The sequence below is a fragment of the Rousettus aegyptiacus genome, unplaced genomic scaffold (assembly GCF_014176215.1).
Source record: "Rousettus aegyptiacus isolate mRouAeg1 unplaced genomic scaffold, mRouAeg1.p scaffold_m13_p_18, whole genome shotgun sequence".
Lineage (NCBI taxonomy): Eukaryota > Metazoa > Chordata > Mammalia > Chiroptera > Pteropodidae > Rousettus > Rousettus aegyptiacus.
The window spans coordinates 10431912-10451720 of NW_023416293.1; the positions used below are offsets into that span (position 1 = coordinate 10431912).

Sequence of the window (19809 nt, forward strand, 5' to 3'; positions counted from 1 at the left end):
ACCTGTCTTCCCACCTGCCTGCCTACCCGCCTCTAAGAAGGAACGACTCCTGGGCGTCTGGGGTCTAGCATTCCGTGTCTTTAGAGGTATCCTCTATATATGATATTTTTGACCCACTTAAATAACTTTTAGAATCAATAGTGAAAAAAAAAAGTGTAGGAAGGTTGCACAGCCTAAAGTACATATGCTTTAAAAGTGATAAATATATATATGTGTGTGTGTGTATGTGTATCTATATATCTATATATCTCTATCTATCTATCTATGCCCTAAATTACCTTCCTATGATGCAGAGAGAGAACTAGCACATTCAAGGGACAACGAAAGTAAACTACTTCATATGTAAACTTCTTGTGTAAAGTTAACTAAAGTGAATGTCGAGTTCTTCCTAAGTCGACTAATCATTGTACTGCCATGTATACTAAATACGAGATTAAAAAAACAAACAAACCCCAAACTCATCTAGAAATACAACAAACTTGTAAGAAACTATTGCCACCTTCTCAGCTTCAAAGATTAAAAATGTCCTCTTGCCACCCTGAACAAGCCCAGTCCTGTCTGATCTCGGAAGCTAAGCAGGGTCAGGCCTGGTTAGCACTTGAATGGGAGACCACCTAGGAAGACCAGGTGCCGTAGGCATAAAAAAATAAGGAATTGTAAGATGACAAGGTCCTTGCAATCTGTGAGGTCAACCAGGGGTTGCCTCGCCTAAAAAAAAAAAAATTAAATATAAATAAGCAAATAAAAAAATAAATAAGTACATCCTCTTGCCGGCTGATCTCACGTTTAGTCCAAGTCGATGGCGGGAAGAGCAGACGCTGACCAGACGTTTACCGAGCATCGTTTGCGCGGTCCGCGCCGTAAGCCCTGGCTCTACTCACTCTCTTTTAAAGAAACGGGGATTCGCACTGCTTCTCGAGCGCGCGCCAAAGGGAGAGAGTTAAGTGCTAGAAAGGGACGGAGGGGTTTCCTCTGGGTCAGGACGCTGCTCACCTGGCCGTGCTCTGTCCGGGCCCCAGCGCCGAACCAGTGGCTGCGGAGGGAAGAGAGAGGGTGTTAGCGGGGCCCTGGGGAGGCGCCCACGCCTCGCCCACCGGCCGGGGCCGCGGGGACCCGCTCGCCACCAGCCGCGGGGCCTCCCTCACGCGAGCTTCATCTTAATGGCGGTTTCGTGTAATTCTAGACTTACACCGATTCTGACAGAAATGTAGGAGTGCTCATAAGCCCAGTAATTTTCAATTTAATAAGCAAACTCAGTTAGAATTAAATTTCCATTTAATTATGTTAACATAAACTGCTGGGGCTATTCACTTTGCGAAATCAATTCTGGTTATAAAATCTACAAACGCTATCACTTACCACAACTTAATTATAGCATCATTACAACAAATTATGACCTTTTGATTGTGGGAGTTTAAAAAAAAAAAAAAAACGTTAAGAATACAAGAATATTACATGCTTTGGCTATGCCCCAGAAGGCAAACTCTGGAGCACCAGCTGTAGGTACCTTCAGCCTGATTCTTCCATGGTTAAAACAAACAAACAAACAAACAAACAAAAACCCAAGTCAACAAAAGGTTTAAAATCAGCAGCGTCTTGTCTCACTTTCTGACCCGTAAGCTCTGTCCAGAGAAACCACTGTCACCTCTTCTGGCCTTTTCTTTTGGTATTTAATGATGTTTTTCACAAGAACGTGATTATACTGATGATCTGTGATTGATTTTAGAGGTGAAGGACGGACTCCCTACGACTGAAAACGTAGCCCCTTCGAAACTCCTGGCCCCTTATTTCCAGCTGTAACACCGTTTTTGATTAATCAGTTGTGGATGCAGATAGAACTGTGTGAACACTTCGTGGTGCTGAATCTTCCATTTCTCCTAAAGACGGAGAGTTGTCTTGTTTTTCTTCCTTCGCTATTTTTTTCTGTGTGCCCACTGGCCTCCTTTGTGAGAGCTGTGGAGTCCTTACCACTGTTACTATTCATATATTAAAAAAAGTCTCTGACGCCATAGCCGCCCCGCACCCACCCCCGCCCCCGAGCCTTCAGTGTGCTCGGTCTCGTGCGGGTGCCGCTCTGCGGTCTGCCCCGGGCTTCCCTTTGCCTTCGCGGGGCCTTCCTGTCGTCGTCCCCCTTTGCTGAACCTCTGTTTCCTGCATCTCACAGCTTCTCCGTTGATTTCAGCCTTTTCCCAAAGCACTCGCTTGAAGAGCATCTTGAGAGGGCTGGAGAAGCACCCTGTTGAGAGGACCTTTTCTCCCCTTCCTTTGTCTGCTTGCTTCTTCACATGCGTAGTTTTCAATTTACCAATCCAATGCTTCTTCCTGTTCTCTTAAAAATATGATCTGTCTTTTCCCCCTCTGGATGCTTTTAGCCGTTTCTAACTCACTAGTCGCGAGCCCTTGTCCTCACTGGGATGGGTGAGGCCTTTCAACCCAGAGATCTGGCTCTTTCGATACAAGAGAATTTGTTCATTTGTTTTCTTTTTTTCCCTCTCCTATTACTGTTTCTTTTTTCTTTCCTGCTGGAAGTATGTACTGCAGACAAGAAAGAAGTTTTACACAGGAGTTTAAAAAGAATGATCTGGAAGGGGCAATAACATGGGGTAGGACAATGGTGTTCTCCGCGCCCTCGGTTTTCCGTTGGGCAGCCTGCCTCACGCCCCCTGGCAGACTCAGATGCTTCCCATTCTAAACGTGCAAGGACTTTGCTCCTTTACAGCAGTTATACCCCTATCCTGTAGTAGTCTGTTTCTTTTGATGGAGAATCGGAGGTCCTTGAGAAAGGGATGGTGATTACAGTCGAAGTAACGGAACAGTACTAGTAGTTGTAGGAAACGTAGTAGTAGCAGTAGGAAGAGCAGTAGAAACGCCACCGTCACTCGATAAATGTTGGAGGTGCAGGGTCCCATGCTAGGGGTCACACAGAGATAGATGACCTCACTTAACCCTCACAACAGCCTTATGTGGTTTCCAAGCTCAGTGCTCCCTCTAGGACGCAGATGTGGCTTGGGCATTTCTAGAAACAAAGCCCGACGTATATAAAATAAAACTCTCTGCACCTCCCTTATAGTGTTGAGAGGCTTAAACCAGACTAAGAAAGAATCTGCGCATAGCAGTTGCTTAAAATCCAACTTCCCCACATAGCACCCAAGGACATATAGTAACATGTGAACTTTTCGTCCGTGATCTTTAATTCCTAAGTGTTAGTAAAGACACCAGTGCTCCTGGGGTAATAGTTCTAGGTCCCTAACAGGTGTGGCACGTTATCAAGTACATAAAAGATGCTTAGAACACTTGTTTCTTCACTTGGCTATTGGCTGAGTGAGAAAGTGTCTGACTTCAGAAAAATCAGATTACCTGTAAAATGAAGAAGCGATACTACTATGACTGCTTCTAAGAGGCAATAAAAACATTGAAAAGTGCTGGGGAAAACTCTGAAAAATAAAGTATACTATCCAAATAAAGCAGCAGCAGCAGCATCCTGAAATGTTTTATACTTATTTCAATAATCTTTCTGTATTTTACACAAGTATTTTGTAAAAGGTCTTACATAAGAGAGGCCTGTTTTTATCTTTACTCTATAACTAAAAATTAAGACATATGTAAGCTAAATGTCTTACCCAAGGGAATCTGTAAATCAGAGGAGAAATTGATCCAGTATATCTTATTTATCTGAACTTAAAGTTAAAGCCACTTTCACGATAAAGCAATAGATGCTAAATTTCAAAAGTGCAGAAGTATTCCCAGTGAACATAATCTTTAATCCAGGCACAGCTTGCTTAAGCAAACTCGATATTTATACAAAAGATAAAATAAGGGGTGAGTATTTACTTTTTAAAGGAATTCATCATAGGATTATAGGTAGCTACCTATGTGCATTTAAAATAAATTTTGATTTGCTATTTATTATAAGAAACCTAAAGAACAAGAGAAAGTCTCTAACCATGGCAAATTCATGGTCCATCGAGGGTTACGAAACATGTATATAATAATTATGTTGTAGAGAATAATGTGATAAATATTATAATCGAGTAGAAATAAAAGCCCAATCAGACAACATAGACGATAGAGAGAATCGCTAGTGGGAATTTGAGGCAAAATACCAAAGATTCCTTAAAAGGAGGTGGTGGCAGATCCTGTTATTGGTTCTTCACAGCCGTGGAACTGACTTCCAGCCTATAGTTATGTCAGTAAACTAAACTGCTATTTGTTTAAACCATTATTTGTAGGATTTTCCAATGCTTGTTTCTGAAAGCATTTTATGCAGCATTGGTCTTCAATGATCTTTAAGGATATACTGTCTGAAATAGTTAAGAAAACGTCCTCACATATTTTATGTAGACATCTAATTTTTTTCACGATCAATTAAAATATTTACAAAGGATTAGTTTTCTACCAATAATATATATTGCTTTTAAAATAAAACCATAAAACATGCTTTCAAATAAATATGTTGGAATCCAAATATCACTGTAATTTAATATTAAAAAAAACAAGCACTTCTTTAAAAGTTGAAAATTTTACAGGATTTTTCTCTTTTCTCTAGTTCACTGCCTCACAGAAGTTCATCCTAATGCAATATATTTTTATGCTCAAAAGCCTTTTATTAATAACCCTATTATTATCTTTTGCATGCATGCATGTATATAGCTGTCTATACATACACACACATATATATACTTTTCTTAAATTTCTGAGTATAAAACTAGAGTTAAAGAATCATTTGGAAAAGTTTATTAGTCAATGCTGATAAAAACTGTTAGTTGATAAGAATCGAAGCAGTATCATTAATATTCAACTAATTAAGCCAGTATAAATATAACATATTTTGATAACATTAAACATAAAAAATAAAATAAAAATGACATCATTAAAATAACCATTTCCCCCAAATAGTTTGTGTATCCACTGATATTACTGTTAGCATCAATTCTATTCCTATTTTTCACTTTTATTGATTTGAATGCTCAGAAATCTTGTTCACACAATTTAGTAAATGGCAATAAAAGGAAATTGGTTAGAGCGGTCGCTTGCTTACTGAACTTTCGGAGTGATTCTGTTACTTGCACCTAGTACATGCTGATAAGTCAGTCGGTGGTTTTTGATCAGTCTCGAAGGGCAAATAGGATTTTCACACATGAGGGCAAGAGGGAGGCGTGAGCGAGGTCCCCGGCTACAGCGGGCAGTGACACAGAGGTCGGACTCCGGGAACGGAGGCCGACCAGACAGCTGGACCTTGGGTGCTGTTAAGAGGGAGTGACAATGGCTAAGGTGGAAAGGCAGCCGGAGCCGGATGCTGGAGGGTGTTCAGTGACATACTTGGGAGGTCTCCCCGCTGGCAGGCGGCAGCACTGGAGGCTGTAGGGAGGGAAAGGAAAGGAGCAGACGGGGCTTGGGTAGCATGGGCTGAAACAGGACAGACAGAGAGACTCACGAGGGCCCTAATGCGAACGGTAACAGAGCTTTAATTAAAGACGCGGAGGAGGGAGTGGAAGGCGGGGGTCGGCGGGGGTCGGCGTGGGGTCCTGAAGGAACCGGGCTAGCAGCACGCAGGCTGTGGGGTCAGAGAACGGCTCCCTGCTCATCCCCAGGGTCGGGAGAACGGGAATCAAACACACCGGGATGACCAGGACGCTCTGAACACAGTGACAGCTGACGTCCGCCCCCCGAGGGTCTGAGTAAATGGATTGGGAACCTCTGCAGAGGTCGGTGGGGCAGGGGTGTCGGGAGAATACGATGAGGGCCGCACCGGGAAGCCCCCCTCCGCTGACATCCTCCAGGCTGCCCCATTTTAAATTCCCGCCTTCGTGTCTTCATTCACTCAGTAACAGTTCACTATGTATCAGCGGCTGCGGGCCCGGGCGTACAGCGGTGATAGAGAGAGACGGCAGGCGTCTGCCTCAGAGCGTTTGCGATCGTTACCGAAAAATCTACTCGCTAGAGATTTTGTTTTATATCAGACTAGATTGATATAAAAATGATTGGTTGTCATTCTGAGATAATAAATGCTTTAGTCTGCTTCCCCACCCCCCCTTCTGTTTAAGGGACAATAGAGACACCCTCTTATAGGATAATAAAAGAGAATATGATATCGTAATCTATTAAAATGAATATCTAAAATGGCATCTATTTAAATAACATTTTATGTTATATAAATTATATTTACATTATATTAATAATCTATATAAAATAAGCTATATATGAAAACAATTTGTTTCATATTTGCTAAGGATAGGATTAAAAAATAGGATCCAATGGATCCTAATATGATTGCTTGCCAGAAAAAAATTCACTCTATTAATTAATTCACATCTTCCCATACTTTATGGCCTTCCTCAAGTTCAACCAACTTCACAGGAGACATATGGTATTGAGCCAAAATATATAATGTATTTAAGCTCTTGTAACAAAGGTGCATTTAGAAATAGAATTAGCTCCTAGAAATGTACCCAGTAATTCACTGAAGTCAAAGCTCAACTACTTAGCTTTTGGAATTATGTAGTAAATAAGTCTCTTCCTCTTGTTGCTAAATGGAAATAAATTCTGGTCCTATCACAGCTCGCGATGGACAGGAGCAGGGAGTAGAGAAGTGACTGACAAAAAGTCACTTACGCCTCATTTTAGTACTTTAGAAAGAGTTGGAGGAGAAAGGGTATAAGGATGAAGCAGAAGAGCTTGAGGCAACTTAACGTAACGAAAACTTAAATGTTGTAACACAGCACACGAAGTCCAGTAACGCGTGTTTTTCAAATTCTATCACAAATAATGACTGTATTAAAAAAAAAAAAAAAACGAAAAAAACTTCATTTATTTCATTTAAATGTCTGCCCTGGGATTCAGACGTGGTTCTTGCACAACTGTCCTTGGTATATGAGATTTACTCCCTCTTAAGGTGAGCACGAATTAAACCACCCTTACCAGCAAAAGCCACCAGTTCCCCAAAAGAAAGACGCAGAATGCCCCAGACGAGGTTACACGGAGCCAGCGCAACCTGTACTCACTCGTGGTGATGAGAATCCGGGGAAAAGCGAACCATCCTCTTGTTACTGACAGGGCCGGGAGTGGTCCCCTGAAAAGAGAGTGACAACAAAAGGCGTTAACAGATGCGGCTCTGACAAGGCGGCGAATTAACAGGGGTGCTTGCATTTGAAGACATCCGCTCTGAAACGAAGATTACGGATTCTTAAAACCTAGCCAAGACTGCACAGACCCAAAGCATAATATAATTCCTAGTAAGCACCTAGTAAGTCTCTTGTAGACCCTCTGCTAGAATTTTAAGACAATTTTTAAAAAGTAACTTTATGCTAGGGAAAAAAAAAATCTTCCTTCAGAACTAGACCACTGACTCTTACTTCCAAATACTGTTCACCTGTGCATATATTTAATCACAGGCAAAAAGAAAACAAAACCAAAAAAAAAAAAAAAAGATTAGTGCTGAGCGAATGATATTTCCAAGGACCAATGTATTTGCAGTTAATTCCTAAATATGAATAGCATGCATTGATAATGCTCACATTTTAACACAGACAAAAACTTTAGTCAAGGAAGTCGTCGCTAGTCCTTTTTCATGGTTTTCCCATTAGGAATTAAATGTGTATTTACAGAGAACAAAATGTAATTTCACCTGCGAGAATGATACTTTAGTCCTCTATTTCTTAGTAAAATTAAAAATCTGATAAAGAATGAAAAATTCAAAAAAAATTTTTTTTTTCATAATCTGACCCACTCCCATTTAAAATAAATTCACCACTTTCCTAATCGCACAGAGGGCTCTCGACGGGAACATACAGAGCACCACGCTGCACCCTCCCAACCAACAGGACATACATTTGCAACAAAAGGTCTCGGTATGCTCCCTCATCATGTGAGTAAAATCTCTGTTTGATGACAGGAGTGCCACTTAGAGAACAAGGCTTGACAGAGGCACGGTGCGGCGGAAGAATGCGTAGGGGGAGAAAAACCTAACGTTTCAAAAATGAGTTTCTTCGTGTACCACCCGGTTGGCGAGGAGGCCAGTGTCCCCTCTGGGCCTCCAGGACGCGCAAACGCTGCAGCTCTGCGCAGACGGCGACACTGAGAACCCACGGCGTGAGCATGGCAGGTGCGCGCGGCCCGACCCCAGGGCTCCGTCCCGCGTTCGTCCCCAAACGAGGTTTGCACGCTCGCCCGGCGGGGCTCGCTGCGACGCAGTAATCCATTTTCCACGCCGTGGCGAGGAGAAGAGCCCCCCGCGCCCATGTCGCGCTTCGTTAGGGGCTCACGATCACATTACCGCGTGGCGGACCTGACACTTTTATTTGGTTTACAGGGTGCTCTGCGCGCGGGCAACTTGTTTCCTTTGCCGGGGCCGCAGGCAACCTTTTCCACACTGTATTAATCTTGTTTGCTGACTTTATCTTGGCACAAATATCAGAAAACTGAACTTTTTATCTCAAAGAAAGAATAAACAACGTGTTGACAGAAGCAGAAGCTATTTTCAGGGCTAAAATTGCTTGTTTACCTGGAGCTGTACGTATGGAAAAACGTCTAACGTCTTGCTCTGACTCGAAATACATAATCCGAAATTTAATAAATGAAGAAATTTCACATACGCCCGTGTGATAAATTGCCAGATGAAAACAATGCAGCCGAATACAATAAAACAGAATTCATAACTAATTTATACCACAATACAAATGCAAGCTTTCAATCTAGTCAGAAGTAATCACACTATCTATTTCTCAGAAATCATATATATAAGAACAATAAGCTCAATTCAATTGCTGCAAATAACTCTGAAGAGATTTACAGTTGCAAATGGAGATATTTAAATGACTTTATATATGTAGCTAGTCCATGGACCTTTCTTTAAAAAAAAAAATGGAGGCAAATATCACCTTCTGTTATTTCATGTCAATTTTTGTTTTACTCTTAAAGATATGCAAACAGGCATAATTTAGAATTTTTTCGGCAACATTAAGCAACCCTGAGATCCATGCATGCGTGATGATCTTCTTAGGGTCAAAGAAAGGCACCGGTCTGATTCGGGAGGAAAGTATTCTTACCGTGGGAGGGAACCTTGTGCTACTTTTGGGGGCTGGACGCCCTCACCCAAAGTGTGAGAACAGGATGGGAACGGAATTCGACTGTGGGAAGCACCACTGTATGGCATTCCGTGCATTCGACGTGCTGAAATGTGCTCAGTGACTGATCATTAGTAGATGCTTCCAAGTACTACAAAATGTCAAGAAGCATTACTACACAATTCCTTCTAAAATTTTTCAACATCGGATCAAAGTGTTCATTTCTAGTAAATAATCAAGCATGATGATGATTTTACTCTCCAAAAAAAAAAAAAGTGCCTTCCAGTTATTCCAGAAATGTCTTAGAGAGAAACCACAAATAAAAACCCTATCTCTTTAAATAGCCAACAAAACATGGTAAAGTTTGTTTTTTTAGAAAACATAGATTTTATTCCACAAGATTAGGTAGGGAACAGGTAGTCTGTTCTTCATAAAAAAACAGTATCTCCACAACCCAATCACGCTGTCTGTTAAAACACTGGAGATGATCATTTATATAATTAGCCAATATTTACTGATAATAATCTCAGACATCACACCGTATGTCTTGAATTCTTATGATTCATTTGTTAAATGTTACTCTATCAATAGTGACTGCAAAGCTGAATAAAGTCGGAATAGTTCTTTCCATTACCTATGTTTGTTACACAAAATTATTAAATTAAAAAAGTAAACTCAAGGGTAGAAAGCAATGGAGGGTCTCTAGATACCATAACATTTAGGTCAACCTCTGGCCTTTTTAGATGGTAAAATAAACTATAATGCTAAAAGTCAACATGGGCCTTAGTTTTTGCTATTGTTACTCACAATGAAGTTATCAACCTCGGAATGTAGTAGTGAGAGATAAAAAAATTTAACTAAAAACTGTATAAGTGCCGCTATCAAAATTCATCAAGTCCATAAGTAACAATATATGGGAAATTTAGCTAAATGATATCGATGACAAAATATCTCTTTTCCCAATTTTATTAGATATATTAAAAGTAATTTCTGACTCTTCCTATCACTGATTAACACCAATTTCAGGATTTTCCTCAAAAGATAAACACAACAATTGGTTTTCTACCTCATTTTCATTCTGTTATTGCCAAACCCACCGCATCCCACCCCATTCTTCTACAATTAGATAGTTGAATACATGGTGTCCCAAATCAGGTAAAGATATAGAAAACACAATGGTCTTATAGGATCAGAAAAGAGGTTGTTCAATAAGGATAATACTCTGCTCACGTTCTCACCGAGTAAGATTCCTTCTGTAAACTAACCGAATGCTGTGTCTCCACGTAACTGCCAGAGGCCATCACCCTTTCTTCCCTCCCTCTGGTATAGCCAGCCGTTCCCCCTTCGACTTTGCTCTCATATACGGCTAAATTCTATTTGCTTTCCAAACGCTACTCTGCGGCGGTGGCCACATGGACAAACACCGACGGTGGCAGGCTGCCATTCAAAAGGAAGCCCTTCGGTTTCGTGAGGACCGGTCAATCAAACCTGCGCGGCCTCCGGGCTAGGAGGAGACACGGCCTGAGCCTCCCCGCCAGTCTGTCAAGACCCAGACATTTCCTGCTCCTGTAAGGACTGTTATTAATTTGACTCGAGTTCTTTGAAGAAAGAAACAAGCCTTTAAAGTAGTAGGCTCTGCGATGAAGGCCCCCTGGTACATCCGACAAATGTGTCAGTCAAACGCTTGTGACAGATAGTAAGGAAAACAACTCAACAAAAACAGGCTTAAAAATAGGACTTTAAACCCTGGGGGCAGGACGTAAGGGGAGGAAAGCACAGACTTGCACTTGCTAGTCTACACGTTTATCTTCGTTAAACAACAAGCCTAAGAAAATAACATCCTACATATTTTGTAGTAATCGATTTTAAAGAATACCTGTTAAAATGAATGGGCAAGATATTTATCTTTTAACCTCATATAGAATAAAAAAAAAATTCACAAAATTAGTTCAAATGAAGACCCCCGAGTTTTATAAACGGTGAAAAATTCGGTTACGAGATAGTTGGGAGAATGAATAAAATATTGCGTGTCATCCATTGTCATATATAGTATTACAGGACGGTCCTAATTCGCAAAAGGCACGATCTGTTTGGGGATGGCAAATAGTCAGGAAAATAACGTCAGAATTACTTTTAAACCGACACACAAAAATAAAAAGCAAGAATTACTTCTAAAGGCAACGCAAAAAGTGGCAATTCAGGTAGCATCAATGGATATCATTTATAAGGTTAAAGGAAAGCAAAGTAGATATCTGATTTAAGAGTGAAAAGGCGACAGAAATCACCTCCGAGAAGGGAGTCGCGTGTGATTTCTCTCTCCCTGCTCCAATCCATCTTAGCCAACTTGCCAAATTAGACTTTCTAAATCGCTGCTTTTCGCATGTCAGTTTTCTCGTTCCAGAGCCATCCACAGCTCTACATTGAAAATAAAATTAAAACTAATGAGAAATGCATTTGAAGCCCTCGCTAAGCCGATCCTTATTTTCCAATGTGATCCTTCTCTCCAGCTCCTTACGCAGCAACTGCTCCTTGTTCTAAACCCAAAACTGCTCTACCTGATGCAATTCAATGAATGTTGCCTAGTTCCCTACTGTGTATATGAAATTATGTTTCAGTTTACTATATAAGTGGTGTATGGTTCCCATTGAGTTGAATAATTTTAGTGACATTGACACACTGAACTTACCTTTCGGTGTCATAATAAAGTTTTAACAGAAGGATTCGCTCTAATTCCAAGGTTTCGGTTTTTTTTTTTTTTTTTAACAAAAATATCAGTACATAATTCTTGTGGTAATTTATATTTTACCTTCATTTGTCTAGACTGCTGTTAAAGTAAAATGTGGATTGATACAGTGCTCTAGGAAAAATTCTCTTGAATGGCTATAAGAAGCTAAAAAAATAACATGTGCGTGCAGGCTGTCTGGCGTGTGCCTGGTAAGACGGTAAGATACTCGGGAAGAATCGCCATGAGCCCTCACCCAGCAGGTGTTTCAGATTCAGACAACGTCCTCTAGAAAGGAATACTCAGGAAGTCAGGCAGCCAATCTATTCCCGAGGACAACTGCATTTCATGAGATTTCAAAATCTGTCCTCCTAAATTCCTAAATTTATACACTATTAGTTGGTTTTCCAACTAAAAATGTGACTCAGAGTTTGGAGTTTCGTGAACTCGAATAACATCACAGAAAGGTACACCAAGTTCTCATCATCTCTCATACATTTTAATATACCAATATTGACCAAAAATCTAGCTCTTATCAGCAGAGCTCACGCTGGTTAAGACTTTAAGGGGGGAAAACCTCTTTTTAGGATCTATGCTGCAGCTTATATTCATAGCCTTTATTTTATCTAAATTATTTCATAGTGGATATAACACAGTGGGTGAATCTCATGACTTTTATCTGGTCGTCAAGGTTAAGGGCTCCAAATTGTTGCATTATGTTTTATTAAGTCATTTTTAATCCTCCCCGGCAGGATGTAAGCATGAACAAACCAACAGAGAAGAATGTGACAATGACCACCTGTGATAGATACATCAAGAATACAATTAGCGAAAATACTACTATTGTTAGTAATGATAATGACACTCCTATTCTTTACAGCTCTTGCCTGCCTAGAAGGTGTTTCCTCAGGCAAGATGGCGCGAGTGAACAGACGATATTTTCAAATACTAGATGAAGAAAACTAACATTCGGTGAGGTGAGGGCACACGTCCTGGGTCACAAAGACTAAACAGAGCTAGATTTGAACCGAAGTTGTCCTAGTCAAGACTGAGCACTTTTTCCCCTATAGGGGACCCCATAAAAGAGACAATACATCAAAACGACTGTTTTCTGTACTGGAGGATGCGCCACGGGAGATGCTGGCCTGAGTCTAGAATACAGCAGGAGCCCCCCCTTGTCTATGGTTTCACTTCCTGCAAGTTTCAGCTCCCCACAGTCAACTGCGGCCCCAAAATATTACAGGAACATTTTTTAGAAATTAACAATTCATATGTTTTAAATTGTGCGCCGACCTGAGCAGTAATGAATTCAGTCTGAGCAGTGTGATGAAATCTCGCGCCCTTTCGGGCAGTGTGAGGAAATCTCGCGCCCTTTCGGGCAGTGTGATGAAATCTCGCGCCCTTTCGGGCAGTGTGATGAAATCTCGCGCCCTTTCGGGCAGTGTGATGAAATCTCGCGCCATTCTGAGGAGTGTGATGAAATCCCGCGCCCTTTCGGGCAGTGTGAGGAAATCTCGCGCCCTTTCGGGCAGTGTGAGGAAATCCCGCGCCATTCTGAGGAGTGTGATGAAATCTCGCGCCCTTTCAGGTAGTGTGAGGAAATCCCGCGCCCTTTCGGGTAGTGTGAGGAAATCTCGCGCCTTTTCAGGTAGTGTGATGAAATCTCACGCCCTTTCGGGCAGTGTGAGGAAATCTCCCGCCATTTTATGCAGTGTGATGAGCTCGGGGCCTACCTGCCCTGGGTGGAGGCTAATTCCCCTTCTGTCCAGCGTCTCCACTGTACAGACGCGCCCGCCCTGCCGGTCAGTCACTGCGTAGCAATCCGGGTTATCCGGTGGACGGAACGGGGACCGCAGGGCTTGGGCTGGTCGCCCTCGTGGCAGCCGAACGGTACCTCCCAGCACCCTCCTCCCTGCCTCTGCCACGTCGGCCTTGCACCACCCCACATCATCACGAGACGACGGGTGAGTACGACACAATGAGGCATTTTAAGAGACCCAGACCACATCCACGTAACGTTTATGACAGCGTGACGTTAGAAACGTTCTATTTTATCGTTAGTTACTGTCGTGAAGCTCTTACTGTGCCTAATTTGCAAGTTAAACTTTACCCTAAGTATCTGTGTCTCGGTGAAAACAGAGTGTACGCAGGGTCCGGTACTATCCGTGGTTTCGGGCAGCCCCTGGGGGGCTTGGACCGTATCCCCCCGTGGAATTACTCTCACTCTTGGAAAAGCTGCAGCCTAAAATGCACATCCAAGGACACGGTGGTGCCCAGTTTTAACTTCGGGGACACCTATGGGGCTGTTTTAAATACGGACAAGAGTGCGCATGGCAGCTGAGACAGGGCCGTGAGCACGTCTTAAGACTAAGGAGAGTAACAAACGGCTCCATGACTAGGCATCACGGCCCACGCAGGAGAACGGTTAAACACTGTTCCAGAGAGAGGTTAAGTGTTCCATAATGAGAATATGAGAAGGAGCCTGGAAAATCAGGGAACTTGGCTATTTTTTTTTTCTTCAAAGGCAGATATCAGTGCAAATAGGAGATTATCTTTTGAAACAAGAAAGGTTTTTATAAAGAACAACAATGACAAAACCAAAAAACAAAAGAACGGGGAATAAAGCAGGAGAAGCAGAGGCTTTCTTTCAGCTGAGGATTAGCCTTCCCAGCAGGACTCCTGTGTGTCGAAGGGAAAATACTAACCTTTCGGCTGCCAGCATCACGTGTAGTGAATGAAGACAGACTTCAGGTGATCTGGGAGTCATTTCAGTACATTTTCAAGTAACAGTAGCACATATGTTTCTCTAAAAGAACTGTCCAAATGTAAATTATACTAAAGGGATGAAGGTTTAGACATATACATACATATATGTGTGTATATGACATTAGCAATCATTAGATTTTTCATCTAAGAGTTAATGTAATTATTTTAAGTCTTCACTTTAAACAATTTCTTTCCTTGTTAAAATAAGTCCGAATTAATAATTGAAGATTTAGAATGCCTGGCCTGTTAGAATAATAATACTTTTAATTTTTAAGTGCATAAATTCTCATTTCTGGTATATGCTAATAATAATCTAAATGCTTTCATATAAAAGATGAATCACAATATAATTAAAAAACAAATACAACACCTTTTTTTTCATATTGCTCTCTGATATATATATATATATTTTTGAATAAGAAGCTAGAAATCAGTTTAGAATGACAGTCAATAGTGATTAAAGAAGAGTTTCACTTCGCCATCCCGTTTTAGCAGCAAGCTGTGAGTGGCCTCTGCTGGCTGACCAAAGGCTTCCTAAATCACTCATTTATGATGCTTGTGATACCACGAGCTTCAGGAAAATAAGGCTGGGTTCACGTATGTTTATATAAAATCCATGCATAAAAACCTGCCTTTTATAAGAGTAAATGCCAAAGAAATAAACAAAATGTGCGTAAGACGGTATATAAAACTTTATAATTTCATCCCATTGCAACAAAATTAGATTAAACTCAAAATCTAGAAATCTTTATATGCCATCACTGTGGATTATCTTACTCAGTTCGTATCAAGTAAATGACATTTACATTAAAAATAAGTATTTTCTTAAGGTACATTACACTCAAACATACACAAAGTTTTTCTCAAAAGTAAGTGTATAATTTAGGTTTTGGTGAAACGACTTTGCAGGCAAATGCAAAGAAAGACAATTCAAAAATCTTTAAAAATTTTTGTGATTTTAAAAATGGCATTAACATATAATGGTTTATGAAGATACAATCCTGGAAACATAGTAAAAGCAAAGCAATTTTATAGATTTCTATATTGTTGCATGTATGTTTTGGTAGAAACAGTTTTATATCAACGACTTAAAATAGCAATAAGTTGAAACTTCACCCTAGTAATGTAACATCAGGCAATGTTAATTCAGTAATCATACAGAAAAACAGCTCCCATTTTTGCTCAGCAGCTTTCTATTAATAAAAACCTCACGTGATAGAATTTGTGAATTTTTGCTTAGCCATTTAAACAGACAATCATATACGATTCGCTTCGTATGCTATCCAGTCAATACATTTAAAACATACCCCACTAAAAATTATGACTGCATCTGCCTAACGATGTCAAAAGGCGACTACATCGATTTCTAAAACTTATTGTTCTCACGTGTGACAATTTCCAGTTATATGTCAGCCCTCGTTTCAGAATGCGGCCCCATTATCTTGCCTGCTCGAAACTGTTCTCGGGGCGAGCTGGCTGACATCTACGATAACCCTCCACCTCACGGGACACCCCTGGGATACGGCACACTGACCCAGAGGAAGCCTTTATTACGAGCTTGAAATGTATGGCGCACGACACGGATCCCGTCAGGAAATGTGTTTATAAAAATCCTCGTATCTCTCTGGACATTCGAAATGCTTTTAAAAGGAATGTTCCACAAGTCGAAGGAATTTCAGACAATAAGTACAAATTCTAATGGGTACTTTGAAGCTCCCCTCCCACCTTCCACAATTCTGTGGAAGTTTAAAAAAAAAAAAAAAAAAAAAAGGACTCACATATACAGAACATAGAAGTGAGAAAATATTTTCTTCTTAGAGCTTAGCTAATACAGAATCTATTACATACAGGACGGAATATAAAAAAAAAAAAATAATAATTGATGGTTCTCATTACTAATGAGAATTGCAACATACTGAAAAGGTTGGTACATGTGAAATTCTTCTTATTATTTTTTTTGGTGGTTGAAGAGGTTAGAGGATAACAGGGCAGTGAAGATAATTATGATATTCAGAAAACACAACAGCAAAAATTATTAACACAGCTTTTGGAAAAAATTCTACCATACACATTAAAAAAATTACTTTAAAAATATAAGCAGACTTGGGAATCTCTAAGTGCTTACAAATTGCTTAAATTATTCTGAATTACATGATCTACACTTCAGTAGCTAAAGATTATTTTCTTTCTGTAGTCATTATTTGACAATTTGTCATATTATCTGCTGTACCTATACCTTTTTGAATTGTATATTTATTTTTCTTGGTTTTCAAATTGTTTTTACAAACTAGTCAATTTCTTCCTACCTTAAGTTGACAGTGATGCTGTATAAAATCTTAATTTGTAGCAAAAAAAAAAAAAAGAAATTACAGTTGGTTTTGATGTTTAAAAGATTGCTTCTAGGAATCTCAAGAATACATCGATAGTAATTTTTAAGAAAAATGCTGATAGTCTCCACATTTTGAAACTGATTATCTTAATATGGTTTATATTTAGCAAATAAACCACTTAAGATATGTTTTACAAGGTGAAACAAGCATGCAGGCAACCACTCAGTCCTGTATGGATGCTGCTGAAATCTGATTATTGTACTGTTAATTGCACAAAAAATTTCTATAACCTAAAAAAAAACACATAATTGTGATTTGAGAAGGTAGAGAAAAGATCACAAGTAGAATCACAGACAAACTATATTTTAGGGTATGAAAAAATGGATGAATGAGTTGATTAAAAAAACCCAAATATTAGTTAATAGACAAGAGTTTCATCTTAGTACATTGCATACTGTCTATTCTCAATGAACGGGAACACAAACTCCAACTAATAACTTGTAACTTTTAATATCCTTTGGCCAATACGTATTTCAAGTAAAAAGAAAAAAAATCATATAGTCAGACTCTCATAATTCCAGGATATGCATGAGCAGAATCAGCTTTAAATTGAAAGAAGTAAATATCGAGTTCAACTCAGGTCACATAATAAAAACAGGCAGACAGCCAGAGGGGGTCACATGCAGCCCCTTCTGCCCGCGCCGGGGCTCGAGGCTCCTGCCCCTTCTCGCTCCCACGGCACGCGGAAAGGAGAACTGAGCCCCCACTCCATGGGGTGAAGTGAGGGGCAGATCAGAAAAGTGTGGGGAAACTGAGGCACAGCTGGTGAGGAGGCAGGTCTCTGGGAAAGACCCCACATCTGAGCCGGCGCCCCACCCTCCCTGGCACGGTCGTCGAAGTGCTGCATTTGTGGATGGAGGGGCAAGGCAGACAGCCTGAGAGGACAGTGTGGGCCCCCCAGGGCCTGAGTGCGCCGGACGGGCGAGCCAGGCATTCTGTGACCCCACGCGGGGGCCAGCCGGTGAGCTCGGTCCTGGGGCCCAAAGGACCACCGAGACTTAGAGATCAGAGGCAACGGCTGGAGTCCACGGGCTTCAGTCATGGGTGCCGGCAAGTGGAGCCAAGGTTCAGACCAGTCAGCCCACCCGGTCAGCAAGGATCGTGGGGAGGCGTGTGCAGCTAAGGCATGTACTCCATGACTCCCAGGCACACAAGCTCTCGGCTCCGGGGAGGGCCGGGGGAGAACGGCAAGACCCGGCGTTTGTTAGAAAGAGGCTAAGTCGCCCAAAGAAACACTTTACACTGAAATGTATCATTGGCAAGTCTATTCACTTCCCCAGATGCTTGCCCCGCACACCCACGAGAAACATCGTGTGTAGTAAATAAGCCACGCTTACTTTTGCCCAAGTGTTGAATGTTTGCCTCACCACACTTACAAACTGACATCGACCCTTTAAGTCACTCACAAATAGCAGCTCCTCTTACATTAGAATAGATGAAAACCCTTCTACATGGTGCACAAGTTAAGACGTAAAGCATTACTTTACCAGTTTAAGCCTTTTCTCTATCTTATAGCAAAATTCCACAATGTGTATCTCATATTTTTTCAGTCTGCAGGTTATAAAATCAATTGTGACAAAGACAGAATTTTTATGATAAGGTTAGAAGACAAAGAGATACAGAGTCCTAACAGTCACTCTTGCTGTCCAATGCAGTGATCGCGATGGGACATACCACCCACCAGTTTTAACAAAATAAACTAGAATCCATGAATTTCCTCAATTTTCTTTTTTTTCCCCCCTCCAGTATAATGCTATTCATAGGAACAGAACAGCATAGTGATTAAAAGCATGGGCTATAGGGCCTGATTGCCTGAGTCCAAAGCCTGATTTATCCATGTTTTAGTTCTATGACAGCCTCGACTTCCTCATCTGTAAAATGGGGATTAAAATTGTACCTGTTTTATAGTTATTGTGATAATTAAACGAGATAACCTGTAAAGCACGTGGATCAGTGTCTATTAACTATCCTTATTTGTATTAATTGGCTTAAAGTCTGCTGCAAGATACGACCTCACAAGCGAGAGGACGCACTATACAGCGGTGGATGTCCCGTGAGCATAAAGGGCTTTTATGGGGCTGGCGGGATGTCGGAGCAAGGAGGGTGAGAATTCAGGGGAATGGTGCATGCGGAGATGTTGACTGTAGGGCCATCGTTACTCCTTGCTGTGATGTGACTTGAAATAGTCTTGGTGAGGGTTGATAAGAATCAGATGAGCAGTTGTTTTTCACGAGCATATTAGAAATGTAGGTACATATTTAATATTCGAAAAACACTGAATTATAAAGAAGAGCTACTTTATAAATTAAGCTGGAACAACATGGTGGCCAGCCTAAATAACCAAACTTAATTCAGTGATTTCCACAAAGACACATTAGTGACTCCGTAGCCTGGTGCTTTTCCGATGCTTTTCAATTAGTGTAAAGGTCATGAGTTTAAATAAAATAGAGTTAAGTATCTTATCTACAATAATGGCCTCTAAATTGAATGCTTTACAGCTGATTTGCTGTTCCTGGCCAACTCACGGGCCTGAAGGAAGCCTAAACTAGAGACCGTTCAAAAACATGCTATTGACGTGATAAAGGAAATGCACCTCTCCACTGCCCCAAATGCACACCCACACGCATGTGTGCGCACACACACACACACACTCTGAATATCGAGACTTTTATGCTGGAAATTGTTACTCTTACACCTCAACCTTAGCCTCTCCTTTCATTTTTCTCTCTCGGACACTGTGGCCCTCACGCCCTTCATTTACCCAAGCCTCGCCTGCACACAAGGCCCATTTTGCAGATGTCTGCGACAGTGCATATATGTATGTATTTTATCTAAAATCCTGAATATCAAAAGCATTCTGCGTTTCTAA

At 40.9% G+C, this 19809-nt stretch overlaps 1 protein-coding gene across 5 annotated transcripts in view; it reads right to left on the reverse strand.

The window, feature by feature from the left end:
• GPATCH2 (G-patch domain containing 2) overlaps positions 1 to 19809 on the reverse strand; it is a 121849-nt gene that overhangs the window by 37016 nt on the left and 65024 nt on the right. For all 5 annotated transcript variants that reach the window (XM_036235442.1, XM_036235440.1, XM_036235441.1 and 2 more), the window contains exons 6-7: positions 7002 to 7069; positions 994 to 1033 (exon numbers count right to left, since the gene is read on the reverse strand). In XM_036235442.1, the coding sequence (XP_036091335.1) occupies positions 994 to 1033; positions 7002 to 7069 (108 nt within the window). The remainder of the gene's footprint in view (positions 1 to 993; positions 1034 to 7001; positions 7070 to 19809) is intronic.